Raw genomic sequence first — 25,335 nt, forward strand, 5'->3', positions numbered from 1 at the left:
CACTTAGTTTCCTGCCTATTGGTCCTGCATTTTGAGTAACCTCTTATAGCAGCTTACTTGGTTCAATCCTGTGTAATATCTCAAAGGACAGGAAACAGAGGCATACCTGTAGGTATCTAAAACTCACCTATGTTAGGAATAGTGATTTTGTTTGTTTGTTTTGGACAGGCTCTCACTATATAGTCCTGACTAGCCTGGAACTCACAGAGACCCTCCTGCTTCTGAGTCCCAGGTACTGAAATTGAAGGTTTGTGTCAGCCACCACACCTGGCTCCATCCTCTCTATGAAATATTGCTAGAGACAAACCCCAGGGCTTTGGGTATGCTAAGGCAGAACTCTACCTTTGAGCTTCATCCCCAGTCCCTATCCCCCATTTGACAGAAGAAAAAAACCCGAGTACACAGCCAGGTGTGGTGTCCTAGCACTCAGGAGGAAGAAGCAGGGCTATCTCTGAGTTCAAGGCCAACCTGGTCTACTTAAGGAGTTCTAAGCCAGCTAGGACAACATAGGTGAGGCTCTGGATCAAAAACAAACCAAAACTGAGGCCCCATATTTGTCCACGGTCACAAAGGTAACCAACTGGTCAGTGGAGCTGGGTCTCAGATCAGAACAGTGCAGCCTCAGAGTCCACACTCTGAAGCGTGTTACAGCCTAGAAAGAACAGCCTGTGGGGGAGGGGTGGGGTTTTTTGCAGCAACTTGACTTTTCAGAGTGACATCACTCAAACCTCTCTACCCGTGTCCCTGTTCAAGGGCACCTGTGCCACCTGACTGCCTAGGTGACAATCAGTGAGCCCGCCCACTCTATCAACACCACAGCCTTTAGGCCTGCTTGCTTTTCAAAGGATAACCAGCCACTCCCGTTTATAAACTCCAATTTGATTTTAATTAAATAAATTAAATTCCAGGCCATCACACAGCAATGGACATCATCATCTCCCAGCATACAGAGGTGCAACCTTGCTCTATGATCGTACTGTCTTTAAAACTCCTAAAGCTGGCTCTCTAGGGAAGGCTTCCTCCCAGCTTCCTGGCTCCCTCCTTCCAACTGAGCCACTGCTCATGGAGAAGGCATCAAGTACAAAATGGTAATAAAGGGGAAGGAGAAACGAGGAGCGATGTGGGAGGTAGGGAGGTGGGGAGTGCCTGCCCCCCAATCCCGGGCCCTAGCCCGGCTTCCTGTGATCTGCCAATGTCTTCTGAAGGCAGACATTGGTGCTGGTCTAAGAGAGGACTCCCAAGGGAGGGGTAGAAACCCGTCCTGGGAATTGCCTTACCCTCCTGGGACAGAAAAGGGTCACCTGGGAGAGATGCCCTCTATCATGTTTGCCAAGGGTTCTAGACCACACATATAAATAGAAAAGAGAATAAATAAGGGAGAAGGACCTGCTGAGGAGAGAGTGCTCTGGGCTCCCCTCTGGGGGCAGTGCCAGCAGAGGCTTCTGATGAGCGTCCACACACCCAAGACAGAGCCCGCCCCTGACTCTCAGCTGCCAAACTCTCCTCTGTGTTCACGCAACAACTGTTGCCTCTCAGATGCTTCCCATGTCAGACACCCTTCCCGCTTACCCCACAGCCCAGTGTGCTGGGGCTCCCTATAACCCGAGGGCTTTCCTGGCCCCAGCAGTGGGGATCCAGGAAGGGGTACAGAAGGGGATGTGGGGGACAGACTAAGAGAACTCTTGATCTCTCCTAGTTCAGGGGCTTTCAGAGCTGGGGGCTAGGGTTGCCATTGGCCTTGGGTTTGGATTTGAAGGAAAAACGCTTGATAAGGCGACGGGAAAAGCTGCCAGCCTTCTTCCGGACGCTAGGTGTGGCCGTCGTGTTGGACAGGTCATCGTGTGACTGGCTCAGACCAGCTTCCTTCTGTCGGGGCCTCCGGCGGAAGATGAGCTTTGTGCCACTGCGCAGGAAACTCACTGTAGGGAAGAAGGGAAACTGAGGTGGACGGAGGGGCACAGGTCTGGGATGAGGGTGGAGAAAAGACTTAGAAGGTTAGTACAGAAGATGACGACTGTACTCTGTCTCTTCCCTAATGCCTGCCTTTCTCAGGAAAGGCGGTGGAAGCGCATGCGAGCTTCACCCATCCTGAGGAAGGAACACAGTCCTAGGGGGAGGGATCTGTGCGCCTCTGACCACATCCCCTGGAGGAACAACAAGGGTAGGGACTGCCGCTCTGGGAGGACTCTCAGCGGACTGAGCCTCCTTTCACTGAAAAGACAAAGACTGCACAGAGGGTGTTCCTTAAAGCCTATAAATCATAAAAGGAAAGGTCGATTAACATACTACATTCCAGGGTGTGAGCAGTGGGGAGTCTAGAAACCTCAAAGACGTGAATATGGGGCATAGAGAGAAGAAGGTGCTCACACAGCAGGCTTCGGATTCACAGACTCCATTCTCTCAAGCGATGCAAGCCACAGGTCAAGATTCTTTTCTGTTAGTTTTGTTTGAGGCAGAATGTGGATTCGTAGCCTGGGCTGGCTTTGAACTCATTACATAACCCAAGCTGATCTTAAACTCACAGCCTACCTCTTGCCACAGTCTCTCAAGTCTTGAGATTACAGCACCAGCTTTTAAATCATAAATAGATCCCAGCTGACAGGGTCATTGGTCAACGGGTGAGATCTAAGACAGCAAACTCTTTGTCCTTTGAAGTTAGAAAAGCTGTTTGCAACCTGAGTCACAGCCAGAGAGGGAATGGCATGCTTCCTCCTGTCCCTCCTTCCGTGAGAGTCTCAAAATGTGACCTGTAAACTGGCCTTCAACTCAAAACCCTGCCTCAGCCTCCTAAGTGCTGGGGATTCAGGTATTGCTGCCCAGCTCAAAAGAATAATCTTTTCTTTTCTTTTTTGAAACTGGCTTTCACCAGGCTGGCTTTGAACTCATAGATCTACCTGTCTCTGCCTCTTGAGTGCTGGGATGAAAGATGTGCACCACCGTGCCCAGCTCAGGGGAACAATGTTAAGATTGGCATGGAGTAGAATTTCTCATTATCCATGCAACTGGGGGTACAGAGTAGAAGAGGAAAAAAGAAAAAGATAAAGAAGGAGGAGGAGGAGGAGGAGGAGGAGGAGAAGGAGAAGAAGAAGAAGAAGAAGAAGAAGAAGAAGAAGAAGAAGAAGAAGAAGAAGAAGAAGAAGAAGAAGAAGAAGAAGAGGAGGAGGAGGAGGAGGAGGAGGAGGAGGAGGAGGAGGAGGAGGAGGAGGAAGAGGAGGAGGAGGAGAAGAGGAGGAGGAGGAGAAGAGGAGGAGGAGGAGAAGGAGAAGGAGAAGAAGAAGAAGAAGAAGAAGAAGAAGAAGAAGAAGAAGAAGAAGAAGAAGAAGAAGAAGAAGAAAAGGCCAGTGAGTTCTAAGCCAACTTTGAACTTTGGATATAGTGTGAAACCCTGTCCCCAAACCAAACCAAAACCTAAGCCAAGAGTTAGCATTATCTCAGCAGGAGGCTGGGCAGGTGGCTCAGTGGTTAGGAGCACTTGCTGCTCATCCACAGGATCAGGGTTCAATTCCCAGCATCCACACGGTGGTTCATAGATGTCTATAACTCCAGTTCAAAAGGGCTCCATCAATCTCTTTCCACTTCCTTGGGCACCAGGCACTCATGTGATGCCCATGTAAGCAAACACTCATGCACAATTTAGAAAGATGTCTCAACAGGTAAACGTGTTTGCTGCCCCAAACATGACAACTTCAGTTCAGTCCCTGGGACCCACATGGTGGAAGGAAAAACCAACTCCTACAAATTGTCTTCTGTTACACGTGCACGCGCACACACGCACACACACACAAATAAATGTAATAAATGTTTTAAAAGGCTGAGCATGTTGTTACATATCTCTAATCCTCACAACTGGGAGGCACAGGCTTGACAGTCAGACATTTATAGCCGACTCTGGATGTATAGCAGGTTTGAGCCAGCCTGGGCTACATAAGATGTTGTCTTCAAACACCAAAAACAGTGAAAGAAAACAAACCCTCGCCGGGCGTGGTGGCGCACGCCTTTAATCCCAGCACTCGGGAGGCAGAGGCAGGCGGATTTCTGAGTTCGAGGCCAGCCTGGTCTACAAAGTGAGTGCCAGGACAGCCAGGGCTACACAGAGAAACCCTGTCTCAAAAAACCAAAAAAAAAAAAAAAAAAAAAAAAAAAAAGAAAACAAACCCTCAAGAAGGAAGGGAAATATGGTGACTTCTCTTGCCGTCACTCCAGCCTGTCATATCCAAGCTAGGAACTGAGGCACCAGATTTCCTGATCTACTGGCGTTTGCTTGACTTTTGAAAGCAAGTTAGCTAAACCTACCACGTCTCCAAGTTGTCTAGTAGGTCTGAGGTTACAATACAGTTCAAAAAAGCAATAAACAGCTGAGTGTGGAGGCCCATTCCTAGAATTTAGCACTTGGGAAACCGAGGCAGAAGAATTACTGGAAATGTGAAGCTAGCCTGGGCTATACAATGCATTCCAGGCCAGATTCTGTCTCAGCCCTGCCCCCTCACAAAGCAGTCATGGGGGTGACTTGTCCATTGCTCCCCACCTTTGTGATCCTTGAGGCTTCTGGTCTCCAGGGCACCAGTGGACCCTGTTTCTGACTCAACATCATCCACGGACGGCCTCTCAGAGATGTCTGAACGTGTCGTCTCATCTGCCTCCTGGACACTCGTGGGACTGGAGAGGGCATCAACGGGTCCTGGGGATGTGGCTGAGGGGTCTGAGGGAGGTGATGAAGGACCACCACTGGTTCCTGCATCATCTTGCATCGAGGCTTCCAGAGATGCTGCATAACCCAAGGAGAGAGCCAACTCGTCCTGGGCGATGGGCACCTGCCAGAAGGGACAGGTTTTAATGGGCAAGAATGACCCATGAGGGCTTGCTCCCCATTTTAGCTCTCTCCCCAGAGCTCTGTTACCTTGGAAACACCAGAGATGATGAGCGTGCTCCTCTTGGTGGGTGTCTTCTTGGCTGCTCGCCCACTGGGCTCAGTCAGCTGGCGAATTGCTGTCTCTGCTACTGGATCCAAGCCATTGGAAAGGTGGCTCTCCCCTGCTGGGGGATATAGAAGATTGGTGGCTTCACTTTCCACCTGGCTCCTTCTTGGGTTCGAATCCCTCTTGCACCACCCAGAGTAGTTCTTGACTACAGGGACCGTACAGCCACCGAGGCTCGCTCATTTCCCTTCCCCACTCACGGCTGCTGCTGTGGGAGGCATTGCTGGGGCCGCTGCTCTCACTCAGCACGGTTGTCATCTTCTCAGTCACCTCCACCTTGGACGGGGAGCGGGAGGGGGAGTCTGCGAGGTGGGGGAGGGTCAGTGAGCTGGGAGGCCCCACCCCTACTATCTTTATCGAGATGCAGACTTTGGTTGACTCAGAGGGCAAAGATGATTAAGGGGGATTAATCACAAGGGTGATTAAGAAGAGGCTGAATGAAAAGATGCTACGGGAACTGATGACAGTGTGGGAAAGTGCCATGGGGCCCACTTGAGGGTATAGGGAGATACCAAACATGGATGGAGAATGTTTAGGGGGACCCTGGAGATAGATAAGCTGCCATGGGATCCCTAGAGATGGACCAGTGATGTAAGGCCACTGGGAACAGAAAAATGCCACAAAAGACACTGGGTTTGCCAGAAAAGGCCAGGGACCACTGCGGTGTGGGACAATTAGCCAATTGGGGCTAGGGTCAAAGAAGGAAAGCGATCCATGGAAAGAGAGAAAACAATGTAGAGCAAGAGGGGAGGAGAGAAGATTCCAAAGGGCCGAAGGGTGAGAGGACGGCTGGAAAGGAGCAAGGAAAGTGTGAGAGACAAGGATGAGGAAGATGCAGACGGATCAGGACAGGACATTAGGAAGAAGATGTGTGGGCATCTAGGCTTTCCTCCCTTCTTAAGGCAATGGGTGCTACTGTGAGACTCTCCTTTTTACCTAGTTTGCCATCCACACGGGGGCGGGACTGGAGGGTAGTGACAGTGGTGACGACTGTGCCGTCGGGCATGATGGTCCGGTCCAACTCAATCTTCTTGGTGGGTGTGATGCTGGGGCGAGGGGTGGAGGAGGTGGGCGTGCCCAGATTCCGAGGGGAACCCTGCTCATAATGTAGCTGCCAGAGTGTGAGGAGAGAACGAGAGGTCAGGATCTCAGAGACTGTCCCGTCTAGGCCTATCCCTTTCCCCACAGTGGCCACCTTCTCACCTCTGCTGTCACGGTGGCTGCCGGGCTCAGGGATTTCCCGGGCCCTGGAGTCAGTGGGCACACCTGTCTTCGTGACATCGGTCTAGAGGGTGAGCCCACAGGCAGTGTGGCTTGGCCAAGGAGTTCAGCTAGAGACAAGAGTGACGCGGTGAGCCGGGTCCAGAAGCATGACCTGCTCAGCACCCACTCCTAAGTGTCCCTTCTGTCCTCCTGCTCACCATCTCCACAGCTGCTGCTCCGGAGCACTTTGAGGGTCAGCTCCCGGCTCTGGGGACCCAGATCCCTGAAGGCCGAAAGAGGATGGATAGGTCAGGTAAGGAGCATAGTGGACGGAGCCCCTGAGCCAGTCAAAGGCTAGAGACAGAGATGTGGGTCAGTAAGACAGCACCAGAGCTCCAAAATGTCCACCTTCCGGGAACTATGGACGCAGCCACGAGTGGAAATTACTTTCCGCAGCCAGGTGTGCACATCCCCAGCCCGCTTCCACCTGACGTCTATCTCGGGCTGTCGTCCGTCCTGTTTTGTTTTTTTGGTTTTGTTTTTTCTCAGGCAGCTCCCACTGTTAAGAAGACTTTCACATTTCTGTTGCGATGGTACCCACGCTTGAAGGCGTGGTTTAAATAGACTTCTTCTATGACAACTCATTAGTTCCTTCGTCCCCTTTGAGAATTCATCATCTCCCCTACTGAAGCACCTCCACGGCATGCTGTGCACCAATCTCAACTGGCAACTTTGTCCTATCTTCCCTGTGTGTCTCTGCTTCAGGCCTGTGATCCACCCAGAGGTTAGGGCTGTATCTACTCCTAGTCTCTGTCCCCAGGGCCTGGCATACAGTGGAGGTCCACACTACAGGCTACTGAAAGCAAGGCTGGCTCCCTCATGCCAGGGCTAGCCTGGAAAGGTTTCTTCATCCTGACTGCCCATGGGGACAGAGGGGAGGAGCAGAAGGTGACTTACAGAGCTAGGTCCTCAGTCCATTCCACCTCGGGGCCCGCCCTCATGGGTTTGGTCCACTTTTGTTGCATGGGGTTGTCAAGCTCAGCGGCACAGCACAGTTCCTCCGTACCTGTCAGGAAGCAGAGCTTAGAGGATGCTCAGACGGAAGAAACCAAGTCCTCGGGATAGAGAAGCTATGTCCTGGGCAGCGGAATCCTCACCTCCTAGCTCGCTTCCCAGGTGAGATGCTCGAAGCTGCCGTAAGAATAATCGGGTAGGTCTGGGGATGGATGGCTGGGCCTGGGACATCGTGGGTGGCTTCTCACTGGGTACCTAAGAGCAAAAGGGAGTAAAAAGAGAAATAATCCTGATATAGTAACCTAGAGGTGGGATACACGCAAACCTTCCCTTTGGGTGTCCACTCACCAGGCCTCCTGGGGCAGAGCAGGCCCTGAGGTTGACCATCATGGCGGGCTGAGTGCTGACTATAGCGTCCTTGATCAGTTCCTCAACTGTTGAGAGCTCTGGTTGTTCCTCATCTCTCTGCAGAGAGGAGAAGAGGTGGAGCCTCCGCCCTGCTCCATTGCCAGTTCAGTCTCTCCTCTGCTGCCCCCTTCTTACCTCCCTAGTCTGCAACTTGGGAAGCACCTTTAGGCTGAGTTCTGGGCGGTCAGTGAAGGCCCAGGACACCAGCAGCCCCTCATCAGGGATTTCCTCCAGGCTGACTTCCAACTAGAGACAAGAACGGAAGGATTAGTGTGACCTACCCCATTCTTCAGGACCTCCCCCTGCTAACTACTCGGACCCTTCCTTCCCGAATCCAACGTAGAGAGGAAGCAGAGAGAAAATGCTGGGCCAACTCAACTGCCCTCTGCCCAACTCAGTTTCCCCCATTTCCCTCCACCTGTGTTGGTGGCAGTGTCAGAGTGACGTGGTAGGTCTCCATGGAGACGGCAGCGGGGGACTGCTGGGTCACAGAGATGGGGAAGCGCACCTCCTCAGCAGAGAGCTGGCAATGCAGCACCTGAAACAGGGAACAGTGTCAGGCACTGAGGAGGACACCCACCTGGCTCTGCCCTTCCCCACATCTATCATCCTTGGGATGATGTCCTTTTGGGGGCCCTAAGCTTCTCAATGAATTAGACAAAAGCAAAAATCTCAGCCAGGTGGTAGTGGCTCACGCCTTTAATCCCAGTACTCTGGAGGCAGAGGCAGGCAGATTTCCTGGTCTACAGAGTGAGTTCCAGGACAGGCAGACCTACACAGAAAAATCCTGTCTCAAAACAAAACAAAGACAAAAACTCTTCTCTCCCTAGAAACAGACCCAAAAGAAACACACACACACACACACACACACACACACACACTTACTTTGCCTATCACATCAGTGAGGTTCTCAGACCTCCTGAAACAAATCCTTAGGTCCTTAAGACACACAGAAACTCCAAATTAAGAACCCTCAGACTAAAGGGAACCTAAATTAAGAACCCTTAGACTAAAGGGAACCTTGGGGTCTGCCCCATCTTGTAGTGCCCACCAGACCCTTACCATGGTGCGCTCTGATTGGTCAACGCAGGTCACATGACTGATGCTGGCTCTTGGTGGGAGTTGGGGTATCTCTTCAAAGGCGATTTGGATGGAGCTCTGAGGAAGTGATGTGGGCACAAGATCAAGTCTCTGGAGCTGTACCCTGCAGGGCTGGTCTGCCCAATTGCTGGCTTGATTTTAGCACTGCAGAGGCCTCAGCTACAGGCTGGCCTCTGGCCCCTTCTTGGCTCAACAGTTTAGGACAGAAGGTTTCCCCTCCAGCCCCACTGTCTCCAGGGATCTGCAGCTTCCAGGGGCTGCTGAGAACCTGGAAGTTAGACTACCTTAGAGGCCAGCTTGCCTTTGAACCTTGGGTAATTCTTCAAATCCCAGGAACCTCTCTGTTCTCCCTGTTTCCCTCTTTACCCCTCCACCTCATCATTCACTGTAATCACAAATAGAGGTAAATGACAATGACAACAAGAGAGTGACATGTTCACTGCTGGGCAAGGCTGAAGTGAAACGGTTGTGTCATGTGCTATAAAATAAGATGAAGAAATAAGGCTAAGCCTTTCCCCCAAACAAACAGGATATGAATGGTCAAAGGTATCCTATCACGCTGCTTAAGTTCTTAGAAATAAAGACTAACTTATCATGTCTCCAGGAAACCCCATCAGAAGTGCTAGGAAGAGAAGCAAGCTCAGAGGGAGGGCTCAGGGGTCCCAGGCCTAGATAATTCCTTAGGGTGGACAGCAGGAGTATTAGGGATCGGAAAGCCGATTAGCTTAGCTCTCGAAAGAGCCACTCCCTAATTCTTCTACAGCAGTGGAAAGCAGGGTAAAAGAACTACCTGAGGAAGGGGGCACAGCCTGGGCTGGGTATGTTCTGCAGGCTTGAGATAGAGAAAACAAAATGCACAGAGCTCATTCACTTTCCCTAGCAAACTTCCCTGCAGTGGCAGCTTTCTTCTTCAAAAGTCATGCCAATTGGAGAGATGAATGCTTCGATCCTCTCTCTCCCCCCCCTGCAAGAGAGGCCAATGTCCAGCTGAGTCAGCTGTCCCAGGGACAAGGTACAGGAAGAGCCAGGTTGGAGGGGTAGGGTCAATGTATAAACTGACAGATGTCATCTGGCTTTCAGCTGGCCAGCTGAGAAGAGGAAACAGGAGAACTTCTTGGGGGCCACTTCAGTCTCTAGGCATCTGGATTAATAGGGCAAAGCCTCTAAGCTCTTATGGCTGGAAACAGAGAAAGACCTGTTTCCACAAGGAGCTGATAGTCTGATGGCCAGGAAGGGAAACAGTCCAGAAATGGGAGACCTCTGCCTTCCACCCAACCTCAGCCTCATGACTCTGTTTCCTGCCCACTTCCTGGGAGGCCAGATGCCCAGGGTGCAAGGGGTGGAGGTGGCTGGCTGCTCTGGTTTATGAGCGACCCTGAAGGGGCAGCCCAAATTCATGCATTAGAAAGGACGCAGGTTATCAATATGCCCTTTAACTAAAACTACTTTCCCTTAACACTACACTGCAGGCCAGCCTGGAGGACTGTAGTAGTGAAATTACTGAAATATGGAGAGATGATTCAGTTACCGTGGGGGCTCTACCTGACCACCAGGGTTTGGGAGCCTGAAATCTTAACTGGGTGTGGTGGCATGAGGACCAGGCAAATTCCTTCTGCAGGTGCACCTGTCTCCCTTGGCCCAACCAGCCCAGTCTAGGCGGAAGTGCCCTAAGGCACACGGATTAGCGTTGCTATGAGAACAGTAACTTGTGCTGGGTTTAGAACCAGAGTACCTTGCTCACAAAAATAGAAAATTTGGTACATAACTGGACTTCTTTACAAGCCCCAGTCTAACCTGCACGCTCTTCTCTGATCTGAAAGAGAAAGCTGGAGGGTTCTCCAGTTGATCCCCAGCTCTAATCCAGCCCTCCTAACATGAGCAAGCTCTTCCCTAGAAGGCAAAGCTGGAAGGGACGACACAAGGGCTCAGTGCAACTCACCCCGTCCCTGCAGGCCTGCTCATTCAAGGCTCGCACCCAAGCCCGTTGCCAGTTCTCCCGGAAAGACTTGAAGGCAAAGAGCGAAGCCAGGAGACCCCGTACGCCGGCTTCCTCGGGGGTGCTGGTCCGGGTCGCCCGCAAACGCAGCAGCGAACGCCACACACCCAGCTCGCGCAGTGAACCCCCGGGCTCAGCAGCTGAGGCAGGTCGGGAGTCTCGGCCCCCATTCGCTCGCGACAGCCACAAACCCCGGGCATACTGGAGCATCCAGCCCAATACCGTGATCAGCGAGGCGGCGAAGAGAACCAGCAGGGCCGCCCAGCCCACATCCCGCTGCCCCCAGTCCGGATCCATGCTCCCGCGGGCTCGGGTCCCGGCTCGGGTTCAGCCGCTGCCCCGGGGGAGCATGGCCCGGATGGACCGTGGGGCGTGGGCGAGCTCCCCCGGGGCTGAGCGCGCGGGCTCCGGGGCTCTCCGGCGCCGCGGAGATTCCAGGAGCAGTGGGTGCCACGGATAGAGAAGAGGTCCTCCGGGGTCGCGACGCTCGAGCTCTGTCTCCGTAGCCAGAGATCTGGATCCCTAGCACCGGCGGTGTGACCCCAGCTAGGTTCCAGCTATCACCCGATTCCTCCCACGGCGTGGGGCCCCGCCGGACCCGGGCAAGGACCAGCCTGCAGAGACACCGGGGCTCGCGGGCCGGCACCGGCTCCGGGAGGGCTGCGTGCGCAGAACTGACACTGACAACACCGCCGGCGCCCCGCCCCCACCCGCCCTTAAAGGAGCCGCGCCCTCACCGGGCGGGGCCGAGCTAACCCGCCGCTCAGAGCTAGAGGAGGGTGGAGTGGGGGAGGGTTAAGTTGCACACGTAGAGGATTCCGGGATGACAATAGGCGGAGTCTTTAGCTGTCCCGCCCCGTCCTGAAATCCCTGTGCACCCCTTCAGTACCAGGCAAGGGAACTTCACTTATCTGAGATGACGCCTGGTTCTCCCTACGTTTCTTAGATTTCTATGGGTTGGACGCCTGTAGGTTAAAAATGAGTTAGTCCCTGTGGAAATCACCACTCACTTTCAACACCTCCTGTCTCAGCAAGCTTCTGGTCTCTTGACTGAAGCTAGCTAGGCACTGGGTAAAGAGGGAGTAAGGTGTCCCTCCCAGATAGAAGTGCCTGACAAAACCCAGCTAATGTCAACGGCGAAAAAAATGAAGCTTAACGTGATAAAGGTTGGGAATAGAACACCATCGTCCTCCTTCCCCTTGGAGCTAGGATTCAGGAACCCCCCTATTAACCTTGCTTGCGTGGGTTTGTTCTCGAGATATTTCCCAAGCCCAAGGCTGAGTCTGTTTTTAAAAATAATACATTTCCATAGTAACAGCTCCTGCCTGTGGAGCACGTGTAGAAGGGATGGCAATGAAAAGGGGAGCTGGCATTGTAGCACTGGACTATCAATAGATCTGGTCAAAAGTCTCTCATCCAAATATGTGGCATCCCGTGTAGTGCCACCTGACTGTCCTCCTAGCTACTTAGGAGGCTGAAACAGGGTGATACCTTTGCCAAGGAGTTTGAAACCAACCTGGGTGAGAGCGTATCACAAGCAAACCCCATCCCACACACCAAATATGTGATATCCCAGCCAACTCCGAAGAAATGGTGTTCCAGGAAGACTGCACAATTTACAACCTCTGGATGTACCCTTTTCTCTAAGACTGTAGCTCATCTTTGTTTCTTGGGGACAGGGGAAGGTATCTATAAAAAAAGATGAGGGGCAATTCTTTTCTCATGAGACATATGGTGAGGTGTCTGACACAATGTCTTCTGCGCACAAGATAGGATGAGAAGATGTTAAATATCTTTCAAATCCATTTGTCTAAGGAACAAGCCCATGAGAGCAAACAATACAAGGTCTAGGGGTAGGTAAAAAAAAAAGTGGCTGTCAGCAACAGAGCTGTCTCATCTAGACAAGGAAAGGGTATGTAGCTTGAGATAGCCCGATTTTACTGCAAGGGGTGATAGACAGAGGTGAGATTGGGAGGCAACATTGCTGTGACCCTAACCATCCACAGCGAGCTCCAAAACGAATGGAGATCCCTAGAATCTCCATCATTCATCTAGGAACAGAAGACATGGAGCCAAGGAAGGAGAGAACGCTGGGATATAACCTAGGAGAAAGGAGTCAGCGGGCAGAAAATCCCAGTGATGCAGGAAATTGTCGTACTGCAAGGTTCTTCTCCACCAAGATTCCTTCCTGAGGAACGCTGGTTCTTCTCCTCTGCAGAACTCTCTTCTCTGGCAGTGAGTGGGAGGGCTCACCTGTAAGCCCCACTCTATGAAGGCTAAGTAAGGACTGTGAATTCAGGGTCAGCCTGGAATATACAGAAAAGCCAGGCATGGTGGTATATCCCTTTAGTTCCAGAGCTTGGTCAGGGAGGGGGCAGAGGCAGGCTGATCTCTATTACTTGAAGGCAGCCTGGTCTACATAGTGAGTTCTAGGCCAGTTAAAACTATACATTAACACCTTGTGTCAAAAAAAAAAAAAAGAGTCAGTTATCTATAATCTTAGGCTTATTTCTTCAACTTTTTCACTGGACACTTGGTCCTGTTCTTCCAGATCCAGCTGGATCTCTCTGGATTCCACATCTCTCTTCCACCAATTACTTAGCCTTTGGGCACTTATTTCGTTTTGCTTTATGGTTTAGCTGAGTGTTTATATGAGCGCGTTGTTTAACTCACTCATCAGGAAACTCAGACTAGAAATGATGTCCCAATCATCTCTCTTCCCTCATTCTCAACGAATGTGTCTCAATTATGCTGAAGTGTTCTTTGAAGGAAGCAACTCCGTTCTTCTTATCCTTGTGTTCCCTACATCACTTAGGAGAGTCTTACACCATAGAGATTTTCCAGTTGTCACGTTTTTCTTGTTTCGTTTTTGTTTTCTGGAACAGGGTCTCGCTGGCTGGCTTGAAACTCACTATGTAGATCAGGCTGCTCTTGGCCTCATAGAGATCCCCCTGCCTCTGCCTCTCAATGCTGGGATTGAAAAGGTGTACCTGGGCTGGTGAGATGGCTCAGTGGTTAAGAGCACCGACTGCTCCTCCAAAGGTCCTGAGTTCAAATCCCAGCAACCACATGGTGGCTCACAACCATCCGTAACAAAAATCTGATGCCCTCTTCTAGAGTATCTGAAGACAGCTACAGTGTATACATATAATAAATAAATAAATCTTTAAATAAAAAAAAAAAAAAAGAAAAGGTGTACCATCTACTCCTACCTTAGTTATCTAGGAGCTTGAAGCCTAGCTCAATTGGTAAAGTGCTGGCTTAGCAGAAACAAAGGCCTGAGTTTGACCCCCGGCGTTACATAAACTAGGCATGGTGGTACACACCTGTAACTCAACCCACAGGAAGAGGGGAAACAAGGTAGAAAGATCAGAAGTTCAAGGTCAGGCTGGCCGTATGGACTACTTAGTAAATTCAAGCTCAGCCCAGGATATGTAAGAACCCCTCTTAAGATGTCTCAGTGGAAAGTAGTCTGATAGGTTTTAGGATAGAGCTCAGTGGGAGATGCCTGACCTAACATGCATGAGACCCTTGGTTCTGCAAAAAGAGAGAGAAAGGCTGCAACAAGGAGACCTATCAGGCTGGGGAGATGGTTCAGTGGTTAAGAGCACCAACTGCTTTCCCAGAGGTCCTGAGTACAAATCCCAGCAACCACATGGTGGCTCCCAGCCATTTGTAATGGAATCTGATGCCCTTTTCTGGTGTGTCTGAAGGACAACTACAGTGTACTCATAAACATAAAATAAATAAAATCTTTTTTTTTTTTTTTTTTTGGTTTTTCGAGACAGGGTTTCTCTGTATAGCTCTGGCTGTCCTGGAACTCACTTTGTAGACCAGGCTGGCCTCGAACTCAGAAATCCGCCTGCCTCTGCCTCCCAAGTGCTGGGATTAAAGGCGTGCGCCACCACGCCCGGCTTATAAAATCTTTTAAAAAGGAAGAAAGGAGAAAAGAAAAAAGGAGACCTGCTGAAGTTAGTACCTCAGTGACTGAGACTCAGCCTCAGAAGCGAGCTTCCCTTTGGACAGGGCATGGTGGCTCGCACCTATGATCTCAGTATGCCCATGGGAAGCAGAGGCAGGACATTTTGAGTTCAAGACCAATTTAAACTACACAGAGAGACCCAGCCAGGCTCAAACAAACAACAAACAAAAATGAGATCAGAAAAGACATCTACTACAAAGGGAACATTAGGACCAAATATCATGAGCTGTATAAAAACGAGTTAATGATTACCACTCATTTGAAATTTCAGGTTGACCTTACGTTTTGTAAGGTCATTTGGAAGCTCTTGAAAGAGGAAAAATAGTATCATTTGAATCCATACATTTCTTCCTTTCATTGTAGTAATATTTGGAATCTCTGCCCTGTTCAGAAATCTGTTCATCTTTTTCAACTTCTCTAGAATTCCTGTTGTCAGTCAAGTTTAAGAAGCAGGATGTGGGGGCAAGGGAGATGGCTCAGTGGTTAAGAGCACTGTTTACTCTTCCAGAGGTCCTGAGTTCAATTCCCAGTAACCACATAGTGGCTCACAACCATCTATCCTGGGATCTGATGCCCTCTTCTGGCATGCAGGTGTACATACAGATAGAGCATTCATTTACATAAAATAAATAAATCTTTAAAAAAAAAAAGAAGGACCAGGACTCTAGGTGTGATGATGTGTATAATACAGGGAGAGGCAGGAGGATTGCCACAAGTTCATACTCAAGCTGCTTTAAATCGTGAGTTCTAGACCAGTCAAGTGGCCACTACGACTCTCTACATTATTTTTCACTTCTCAAAACTCGTGTCAGCCCAAAGGACTGGGAAATGTTAGGTTTTACTTCCAGTTGATGACTTTTGGTAGTCAGAATGAAAGTAGAGAGGGCAGAGGGGAAGGACAGGGCCACAGGTAGGCCTTGCCTCAGACTTTGCAGAGCTCTCTCATGGTCCTTTTACACTGATGGAAACGTATCTGAGCTAGGCTTTGTCAGGCAGTTGATTTAATAGTAGGTTGGCGGCCTTGCTTGCTGGGAGGCACTCAAGACTGCTGAGTTGTGTGCTCTCTGCTCAGCACAGGGAAAACGGCAACTCAGCAGATTCGGGAGTTCCAAAGGTGCCACTTCAGGATTCAGGCCCAAGCTTTCAACCATTACCAGGAAAGCCACAAAATTCCAAGTGAGCCAGGTGGAGCACTATCGCCCCGGGAGCAAAATGATTCTGATTATATGACAAATATCCACATAACCTCTTCTGATGGACCGGCACATAAATCCCTAGTGCCTGGTCTTTAAACAAGTTCTCACCCCTCCTAGGTGGCTGGTGGATGAGATAGTGGTCTCTGAGAAGAAAGAAACAAAGAGATTTCAGGGCTTCAGGCCAGCTTGGAAAAGAAGCTTAATTAGAATTGGCCTCCAAATAAAAATAATAGTAATAAAAAATAAATAAAGATACAGACTGTCTCTCACACCTCCAGGGAGTCTCAGCCTACTCCCAATCAGCAGGATAGCTGAGTGCTCTCTCCTCTGGGGACTTCAGGAGCTCCCTCCTCCCCACCTGCTCTGTGTAGCTCAGCCTCCCGGTTTGGAAGACCCTTCCCCTCCAACTATGGAAATGTTGTAAGCTAATATCCCCCTCCCTCCCTCTTACGTCCTCGTGCACTCCAATCCCTATTTTTTTTTTCCTCACTCATCATGCATGATGATGCCTGGTATACAGGTCTCTTTGTGTCCTATGCCTCAGGGGACACCAGAGGAGAGGAAAACATTTGCCTCCCTGATGTTGGCTTGCATGTGTTACAACACACAAGAAAAACAAAACTTACTATACTATCCAGTAGAGTGTATTTGGGACATAGATGGGGCTTTTAGTGTTAATAAGAGCCATCTCCAAGTTGAATGGACATTGCATACCTGATTTTCAGAAAAAGGAACCTAAGAAGTTCTTTTTTTTTTTTTTTTTTTTTTTTTTTTTGGTTTTTCAAGACAGGGTTTCTTTGTGTACCCCTGGCTGTCCTGGAACTCATTCTGTAGACCAGGCTGGCCTCGAACTCAGAAATCCACCTGTCTCTGCCTCCCAAGTGCTGGGATTAAAGGCGTGTACCACCACCGCCCTGCTTTTTTTTTTTTTTTTAGATTTATTTATTATATCTAAGTACACTGTAGCTGTCTTCACACACACCAGAGGAGGGCATCAGATCTCGTTATGGATGGTTGTGAGCCACCATGTGGTTGCTGGGATTTGAACTCAGGACCTTCGGAAGAGCAGTCTTAACCACTGAGCCATCTCTCCAGTCCTTAAGAAGTTCTTTGACCTAAGTAGTGTCAACTTCATCCTGATTCTAGGAGTATGCTGTAATTCAAAAGGGGATGGACAAAACGCCATGTTATTGTCAACTCCCTAACTCTCTTTGGTGGATTTCTCTCTGAGGAAAACATTTGCCACCTAAGGGATCAATATTCCAGTGAATGGCTGTGCTACTAGCGCGTACAGGTGTCAAAAGGCAAGTGACTGGGAGGAAGAAACTAGACTGGGAGGAGACCCACAAGCTCACTGGAGGTATGGACAAGCTCTCCTGCAATTATTTGCAATGCGTCGGTTTCTGTCTCTCTGTTTGGAAAGCTTTGGCACAGTGCTGTGATCCAACATCAAGTTTTAATCCCTACTTTAATCGAAGACCTGAACGCTCAAACAGTTTCCTCCTGGCGAAATGCAGCCGTAGGTTGCCCAGCAACAAACTGCTATAGTGGAGGCAGAAGGTGGGTGGGTTGTGGGAAATGTACCTGGATCATGAACAAGAAAAAGGGCGGGAGGGGCTTTTTGAGTGTCTGAGCTTCCCAGGTTTTAAAAGCCCTCCAGATTGTGCCTGAGTTTCTGGAACCAGTGTTTCCGTCGGCAACAGTTTTCCTGCAAAGAGCGGGTGTGCTTCCACACTCACATTCTTCCTGACCACGGCCAGCTCTCAGTAGCCATATTTCCAGCCCCAGGGCATCCCAGACTAAGCTCAGGCTGCTAGCCCTTTAAACCCGACCTGCGAGGGAGACGACGTGGAAGCACAGAACAAGCGGTGTCAGCCACGTGGTACGAGGAAGCGTTCATGTTGGAACTGGGCAAAGCCTATTTCCACTCTGAGCTGCACAATATGATTGTTTCGAGAGTATCCACGTTCTTGTATTTTTTTTCAGTTGAGTTTTCAAAACGCTAATGGGACCGCTGCTTTAGAACTAAAGCTTTGTTTAAAATAACACTACCGGTCAGGCTCCAGTGCCCGTTTTAAAAATGGTGCTTCGGTCTTCAGCAGCGATAGTTCTTTCGCAATTAAGATCCGGGTGGAAACAATGGGTAGGTGCAGCGGGGCAGAGCCGAGGTTGCTTCCTAAGAGCTTCTTGCTGGTCAGGAGGGAGGGTCAGATCCTAGCTGGATTTTGTTCCCGCTGGCGCCGGAATCCTCTGCGGGTTGGGAGCCGCACTGCCGGCTGCCGAGGCCACGGGATTGTTCTTGGCTTACCAGTTAGCTGAGTAGGCGGCGGGGCGGCGGCCACCGGAGAGTCACCATGTGGGCCTTCCCGGAGTTGCCCCTGCCGCTGCCGCTGCCGCTGCTGGTAAATTTGATCGGCTCGCTGTTGGGATTTGTGGCTACAGTCACCCTCATCCCTGCCTTCCGTAGCCACTTTATCGCCGCGCGCCTCTGTGGCAAGGACCTCAACAAGCTCAGTCAGCAGCAGATGTGAGTAACCGCACGGGAGTGTCCTGGGTTGGGGGGGGGGGCAGGGTTGTGCAGGACAGGTGCAAGGACTGAGGTGCTTGGCTTTGCACTGGCCGGAAAGCTAACCTAGGCACCCAGAACTCTGGGAGGTCATTAAAGTTGTCTATCCTTGGGAAGGACGGAATGGAACTGTTGGGTGTCAGGAGTTGTAGAGGGGTAGGTATCCTTTGCCCTGTGCACACTCTCCCTACTCCCCAACAAACAAAATCCTGAGAAGAAGGCCACTTTAGTTTACTGGAACCCCTACTATTGTGAGTGACCACGCCCCTTTCTTCTTCCTCCTCTACCCTTTCCGGCTGGGCCGCAGCCCAGAGTCCCAGGGAGTGATCAGCGGTGCTGTTTTCCTTATCATCCTCTTCTGCTTCATCCCTTTCCCCTTCCTGAACTGCTTTGTGGAGGAGCAGTGTAAGGCATTCCCCCACCATGAAGTAAGTGCACCAGTGGGGAAGTTATTAGCGGGCTGGCTGGGGCCGGGCACTTGATTTGGGGCTATTTGGATTTGGGAAAAGGATGCTTGTGGCCACAACCATAGAGACAGGAATTCTTGGACTGGTGATATAGCTCGGTGGTAAAGCGCTTTCTCAGTTATGTGAGTATGTGCAAGGCCCCGGGGTTCAATCCCCAACTCCGAAAGGAAAAAAAAATGGAAAAGACAGGAATTCTTGACAGAGTAGAAGTAGGTGTGAGTCATTAAATGCCCACTTCTCCCCCAGTTTGTGGCCCTAATAGGTGCCCTCCTTGCCATCTGCTGCATGATCTTCCTGGGGTTTGCTGACGATGTCCTCAATCTCCGCTGGCGCCACAAGGTGCTGCTGCCCACAGCTGCCTCACTACCTCTCCTCATGGTCTACTTCACAAACTTTGGCAACACAACCATCGTGGTGCCCAAGCCCTTCCGCTGGATTCTGGGCCTGCATTTGGACTTGGGTGAGTAACCCTGCCACTACTGCCCCTGCGGGTGAGTAACCCCTGCCACTACTGCCCCTGTGGGTGAGTAACCCTGCCACTACTGCCCCTGCGGCACCTACTTTCCGGTACCCTTGCCTCTGAGGGCCCAATAGAGGACCCCTCCTGGTGGTCCATATCCCCATCAACCATTTCTTTTCTGTCCTTGTATCTACTTTCTCTCTTTTCCCTCCTTCTTCCCTATCTCTTATTTCCTTCCTGTTTCCAGGAAGCCATGCTGGCACTAAGACTTATTATCAAAGCTTTTCCTTTCTCTGTTTTGTATTTAAACAAACAAACAAACAAACAAACAAAAACAAAACAGGGTCATAGGGCTGATGAGATGGCTTAGCAGGTAAGAGCACTGACTGCTCTTCCGAAGGTTTGGAGTTCAAATCCCAGCAATCACATGGTGGCTCACAACCACCTGTAATGAGATCCGACACCATCTTCTGGTGTGTCTGAAGACAGCTACAGTGTACTTATCTTTGGGCCAGAGCAAGCTGGGACTGAGGGAACAGGGTTGACCTGAGAGAGCAGAGGTCCTAAATCCAATTCCCAACAACCAGATGAAGGCTCACAACTATCTGTACAGCTACAGTGTATACATAAAATAACAAATACATATACGTAAAAATAAATAAATATTTAAAAAACAAAACAAACAGTCACACACTAAATTGCCTTGAACTTATTTGGCCCTGGTAGGCCTTAAACAGGTAATCCTCCTGTCCCAGCCTTCCAAGTAGAATTATAGGCCTAGACTACTAGGCCTTGCCTACTTGGATCCTTTCTGGTGTTCCATTCATCCTGTGCTGTGTTCTGTAAACAAGCAAATCCAAATCCTACTCCTCGCTGTGTCCCCCAGGGATCCTGTACTACATCTACATGGGGCTGTTTGCAGTGTTCTGTACCAATGCCATCAACATCCTGGCGGGCATTAATGGCCTAGAGGCCGGTCAGTCACTAGTCATCTCTGCTTCTATCATTGTCTTCAACCTGGTGGAACTGGAAGGTAGGTGAGATTGGGGAGAAGGAGAAGTCTGGGTGTTAAGGGAATTGCCTGGTGTGAATTTATAGAGTTTCTTGTGTGTTTGTGTGTGGGGGGGGTGGGGGGTGGGAGGGGAATGACAAGACAACAGTGATTTTAGAATGGGAGCTATTTGTACACAGCAATAAGGAATTAAGCATGAGAAACAAAAACATTAATGCTGTCGTTTATAGCTTGATGGTCATGAATAGCTAGACCTTTTTTTTTTTTTGGTTTTTCGAGACAGGGTTTCTCTGTGTAGCCCTGGCTGTCCTGGAACTCACTCTGTAAACCAGGCTGGCCTTGAACTCAGAAATCTGCCTACCTCTGCCTCCCGAGTGCTGGGATTAAAGACGTGCGCCACCACTGCCCGGCGACCAATTATTTCTATTGGACATAAATAGCTTCACAGGTAGGATCACTCTCTGACCATAGTGGGGAAAGACTCTTCCCTTCCTAACCCTGTCTGATTGCAGACAGACCCAGAACACCTGGCAATATAAAAACGACCAGCATCCCTCAGCTAGCATGAGAGGGTACAGCTTTTTTTCCAATAACAATTTAGTTCTTCCTGCTTCCTTTTGTTTTGTTATTTTGAAACAGCCTTGCCATGTAACCCTGGCTAGCCTCAAACTTATGATCATCCTGTATGTCTCCTAAGGGCTGGAATTGCAGGCCTGCACCACCACGCCTGGCTTCCTCCTACTCTTAAAAAAATAAAAGTTATTCATGTATTTGGCCTTCTGTGCTCCCAGTTTGGAGCACATGTCTACTTCCTTTCTCCCTTCCCAAATTACCCAAAACAAATTCTAAAATAAGCCCCTCATATTGAAATGTTTTACGGTTCCCTCTGGTGTATGATTTCCAAAGTCTTAGTCTCTATGTAAGCCCAAGTTTGAGTATTAGGTTACTTTTGGACTTGTTGGACATCAACAAGTGCTTATTAAGCCTAAGCACTTTGTTTTGAGACAGGGATGTACCATGTTGCCCTGGAACTCACAGAGCTCCAAGTTCTGAGAGTAAAGAGATGTGTGCCTCCCTCTGTCTCCCAGCTAAAGCTAAGCACTTTTAAAGCATTGTCTCATTTAAATTAAATGACTCTGTATAACTGGGAGTACCCAGTTTTTGACAGATAAATGGAAGCTTATCAAAATTCAATGTGTCATTCAAATTCACACAGCCAAGAAATAAAACTGGTATTCAATCAAATCCCAGCTGGAATTTTTAAACCACATTTAAGATAGTCACTAGGTTTTCTGTTGTTTTCTCTGTCTCTTTCTGTGTCTCTGTCTCTCTCTTCCTCTCCATACCTCTGGCTATCCTGGGACTCACAATGTAGCCCAGGCTGGTCTTACACCAGGAGATATTCCTGTGTCTTCTGAATATTAGGAGTCACTAGCTTTTTGGTTGTTTTTTTATGTTTTGTTTTTAAAAAGATTTTAGGCATGTGGATGTTTTATCTGCATGTACATTTATCTGTACACCAGAAGAGGTCATCGGGTTCGATGAGACTACAGTTATAGAAGATGGTTGTGAGCCACCATGTGGGTGCTGAGAATTGAATAATTGAATTTAGGACCTCTGAAAGAGCAGCTAGTGCTGTTAACCATTGAGCCATCTTTCTAGCCTGTTGTTAGCTTTTTTTTTTTATAGGTCAATGAAAGTAATGAGTGTATCGGGAACGGCCTGGGTGACGTGAAAGGGGAAGTTAGAGCTGGGCACGGTGGCAAACACCTGTCATCCCAGCACATGGGAGGTGCCCGCCAGACTTGGCTACATAGGAAGTCAGAGAGCAGCAGTGGCAAGGTGGGGTAGAGTTGGTCTTGGAAGTGACTTGGGTGCCGTGTTCCTAATGGCTGGGAACATAAATTAGATCCAGATGAGACCCAGGCACACAGCGGGATGGCGGCACTGACTCCCTTCTGTTTGCTTTGCTCCAAAGGTGATTATCGAGATGATCATATCTTTTCCCTTTACTTCATGATTCCATTTTTCTTTACCACCTTGGGACTGCTGTACCACAACTGGTATGTAGGCCTATGGATGAGAGAGGAAATGATTGATGTATGTGGCAGAGATGGTCTTGACATAACCCAGCTTCTAATGAAGAGACTAAAATTGCGCATACTTTTGGTGGATATTCTCTAGCTCTGCCGTTGGTAGTAGTTTGCCACTCCTGTGTGAGCACAAGCATTCGTCTGGTGTATGTGTGTGTGTTTATGAACAGGGTATTAAATCTGAGGTCTTAATGCTAAGCAAGTACTTAAGATTTTAGCTGTATCCCCAGACTTTTTTTTTTTTTTTTTTTTTTTTGAGAATAGGGTTTTACTAAGTTGCCCAGGCTGGCATTGAACTTACAGTGTTGTCAGGCTGGCCTTGAATTACAGGCATGTGCTATTAGATCCCACCCTTCACCCCACCATCTGCACACCCTCGTGCTTGGGATCAAATCCATGACCTTGTACTCGCTAGGTGACTGCTTGCCCAGTGAGCTACACAGCAGCCTGGTGCTGGTGTGGAATCCCTGCCTATCCTGCAGGAGTTGGGAACAAATGATGTGTAGCCCCTAGGAATAGATGAGTTGGGGGCTGTGGGGCCTACAGAGTTTCTGGAACAGCCTTTCTTTTAGAACTCAGGGTCAAGGCTGGCCTGTTACTCAGAGCGAGTGACTGAAAGAGTCAGTAACAACTCTTGCCATTGGCTGAAATCCTCTCTCCCACACAGGTACCCATCCCGCGTGTTTGTGGGAGACACCTTCTGTTACTTTGCGGGCATGACTTTTGCCGTGGTGGGGATCTTGGGACACTTCAGCAAGACCATGGTGCTCTTCTTTATGCCACAAGTATTCAATTTCCTCTACTCGCTGCCTCAGCTCTTCCAAATCATCCCCTGCCCTCGACACCGGATGCCCAGGTAACCACTCTGGGGTCTTCAAGGGTCATCATAGTCTCTGACTTGGGATAGCTAAAGCCAACTTGCATTTCCTATGTAAAAAAAAAAAAAAGTTAGGGGAAAGACAAGCCAACTGTATGTGGGTAGCCCATTGTAATTTACGAAGCTCCTTTACTTACATAGTGTGTAATGTTTACAACAGCCCTGATCACCTGGGCGTAAGCATCCGAGCCAGAAATCAACTCCAGTACATAAGTACTAAGTACCTAAGTACTCAGTACTCTGCATAGCCCTGGCTGTCCTGGAACTCACTTTGTAGACTAGGCTGGCCTCGAACTCAGAAATCTGCCTGCCTCTGCCTCTGCCTCTCCAGTGCTGGGATCAAAGGCGTGCACCACCCCTGGCCTCAGTACTCTTCTTAGTAACCAGGGTGCAGAGGTCTCTGATTCAGTCCAATGAAATTATCTTCCCATTGCAGATTCAATGCAAAGACAGGCAAACTGGAGATGAGCTATTCCAGGTTCAAGACCAAGAACCTCTCTTTTCTGGGCACCTTTATTTTAAAGGTAACAAGGTAACAGGAGGTAGGGCCCGAGGCCGCCATCCTTAACTTGGGAAAAGAGAAACGTAGGCCTTTTCAGGCCTAAGAGGAGTTTGGGAACATCTAGAAGATCCCTATTCGTGAAGTAGATCTGCATAACTGAAGTCATCTTCACCCCTGGTCCCTGCAGGGAGCAGAGAACCTCCGGTTAGTGACAGTTCACCAAGGTGAGAGTGAGGACGGTGCCTTCACTGAGTGTAACAACATGACCCTCATCAACCTGCTACTTAAAGTCTTTGGGCCTACACATGAGAGAAACCTCACCCTGCTCCTGCTGCTTCTGCAGGTACAGCTCAGGGTGGGCCTTAGTAATGCCATGGCATTTACATCTCTTGTTGGCCTTGCTTCTAATTCCAGTCCATTTCTCCCAGGTCCTAAGCAGCGCCGCCACCTTCTCCATTCGTTACCAACTCGTCCGACTCTTCTATGATGACTGAGCTCCCTGACAGCTGCCCTTTACCTCACAGTCTCCATTGGACCTCAGCCAGGGCCAGCCTCTGTCTGGTCCGAGATGATCCTCTGGTCCAGGCCTCGCTGACACTTTTGTTCTCAGCTTCTGCCATCTGTGACTACTGATATCCTGGATGGACACCTTGCTGGACTTGAAGTCCGCTAGTTGGACTTTGCCTAGGGCTTTCTTCATCTTGCCATGCCCTCCCTTTCTGTCCCATCTGCAGGCTCACCAGGTGGGCTTGTAGCCTCTATTATGCAAATATTTGTAGCTCAGCTTTCAGAGCGATAACTCTAAAGGAATTCACCTGAGCCTTGAGAGAGAACCTGGGCTAGGGGCTAGAGTTAGGGCTACATACTCCAAGGTGACCGACCTCACATTTGACTATCAAATGAAGTGTTGTGATTGGGAATGGGAAGCTCAGAGACAGGGCCATGTGCTCAGAATGGTGACAATAAAGGACTGCCTTTTACTTGTTCCTGTAGTGTAGCATCCCCTCCCTCTGTCCTTTTTAACCTTCGAGGTGCTTCAGGAGTGAACCCTGGGGCTTCCTTATACTTAACTGCTCTACCACTGAACTATATGCCAAGTCTGGTATGTTTATTTTTTATATAGGCATTTTAGGATAGATTGGAAGGGTTAGACAGGGTACCTTCCCCAGAAGGAAACCGATCTCTCTTCCATCAGACCCTTTCTTGCAAAAAAAAGGCCTGTCACAAACTTAGACCAGACAGAACATGTTGAATAAATATCGCAGCACAAACTTGTGATAGCATAAAAGATCACAGTGCTCCATTTTCTGGCATAGGATTAAACTCCTAGGAGGTTTCATTCCTTTGCTTTAAACCCTCCCTTTAATCCTAGCACCAGGGAGGCAGAGGCAGGCTGATCTCTGAGTTCCAGGACAGGCAGGGCTACTCAGAGAAACCCTGTCTCAAACAAAAGCCAGATGGTGGTGGTGCAGGCCTTTAATC

General features: G+C 49.5%; 2 protein-coding genes across 3 annotated transcripts; one reads left to right on the plus strand and one right to left on the minus strand.

Annotated features, from left to right (window-relative positions):
* Positions 1–863: 863 nt before the first annotated feature.
* C2cd2l (C2CD2 like) lies at positions 864–11,394 on the minus strand. Of its 2 annotated transcripts, none has more exons than XM_021172501.3 (14): positions 10,642–11,394; positions 8,664–8,759; positions 8,020–8,139; positions 7,737–7,847; positions 7,542–7,658; positions 7,337–7,448; positions 7,137–7,245; positions 6,398–6,462; positions 6,180–6,307; positions 5,913–6,087; positions 5,177–5,278; positions 4,898–5,034; positions 4,526–4,811; positions 864–1,919 (listed from the first exon to the last, which is right to left on the minus strand). In XM_021172501.3, the coding sequence occupies exons 1-14, from the start codon at positions 10,993–10,995 to the stop codon at positions 1,708–1,710; spliced, it is 2,124 nt and encodes a 707-aa protein (XP_021028160.1). In that variant the 5' UTR covers positions 10,996–11,394; the 3' UTR covers positions 864–1,707. The 2 variants fall into 2 exon arrangements, with proteins under 2 accessions (XP_021028160.1, XP_021028161.1); XM_021172502.3 differs by having other exon boundaries at positions 4,898–5,031; positions 10,642–11,393.
* Positions 11,395–17,768: 6,374 nt separating this feature from the next.
* On the plus strand, positions 17,769–24,839 carry Dpagt1 (dolichyl-phosphate N-acetylglucosaminephosphotransferase 1). The gene is made up of 9 exons (XM_021172757.3): positions 17,769–18,403; positions 18,750–18,870; positions 19,156–19,369; positions 20,256–20,402; positions 22,360–22,444; positions 23,142–23,330; positions 23,788–23,875; positions 24,041–24,196; positions 24,282–24,839. Exons 1-9 carry the CDS (start codon positions 18,231–18,233, stop codon positions 24,345–24,347), a joined length of 1,239 nt encoding a protein of 412 aa, XP_021028416.1. The 5' UTR covers positions 17,769–18,230; the 3' UTR covers positions 24,348–24,839.
* The last annotated feature ends 496 nt before the right edge of the window (positions 24,840–25,335 follow it).

Source organism: Mus caroli, unplaced genomic scaffold (assembly GCF_978045245.1).
Source record: "Mus caroli unplaced genomic scaffold, Mus_caroli_1 scaffold_11, whole genome shotgun sequence".
NCBI lineage: Eukaryota > Metazoa > Chordata > Mammalia > Rodentia > Muridae > Mus > Mus caroli.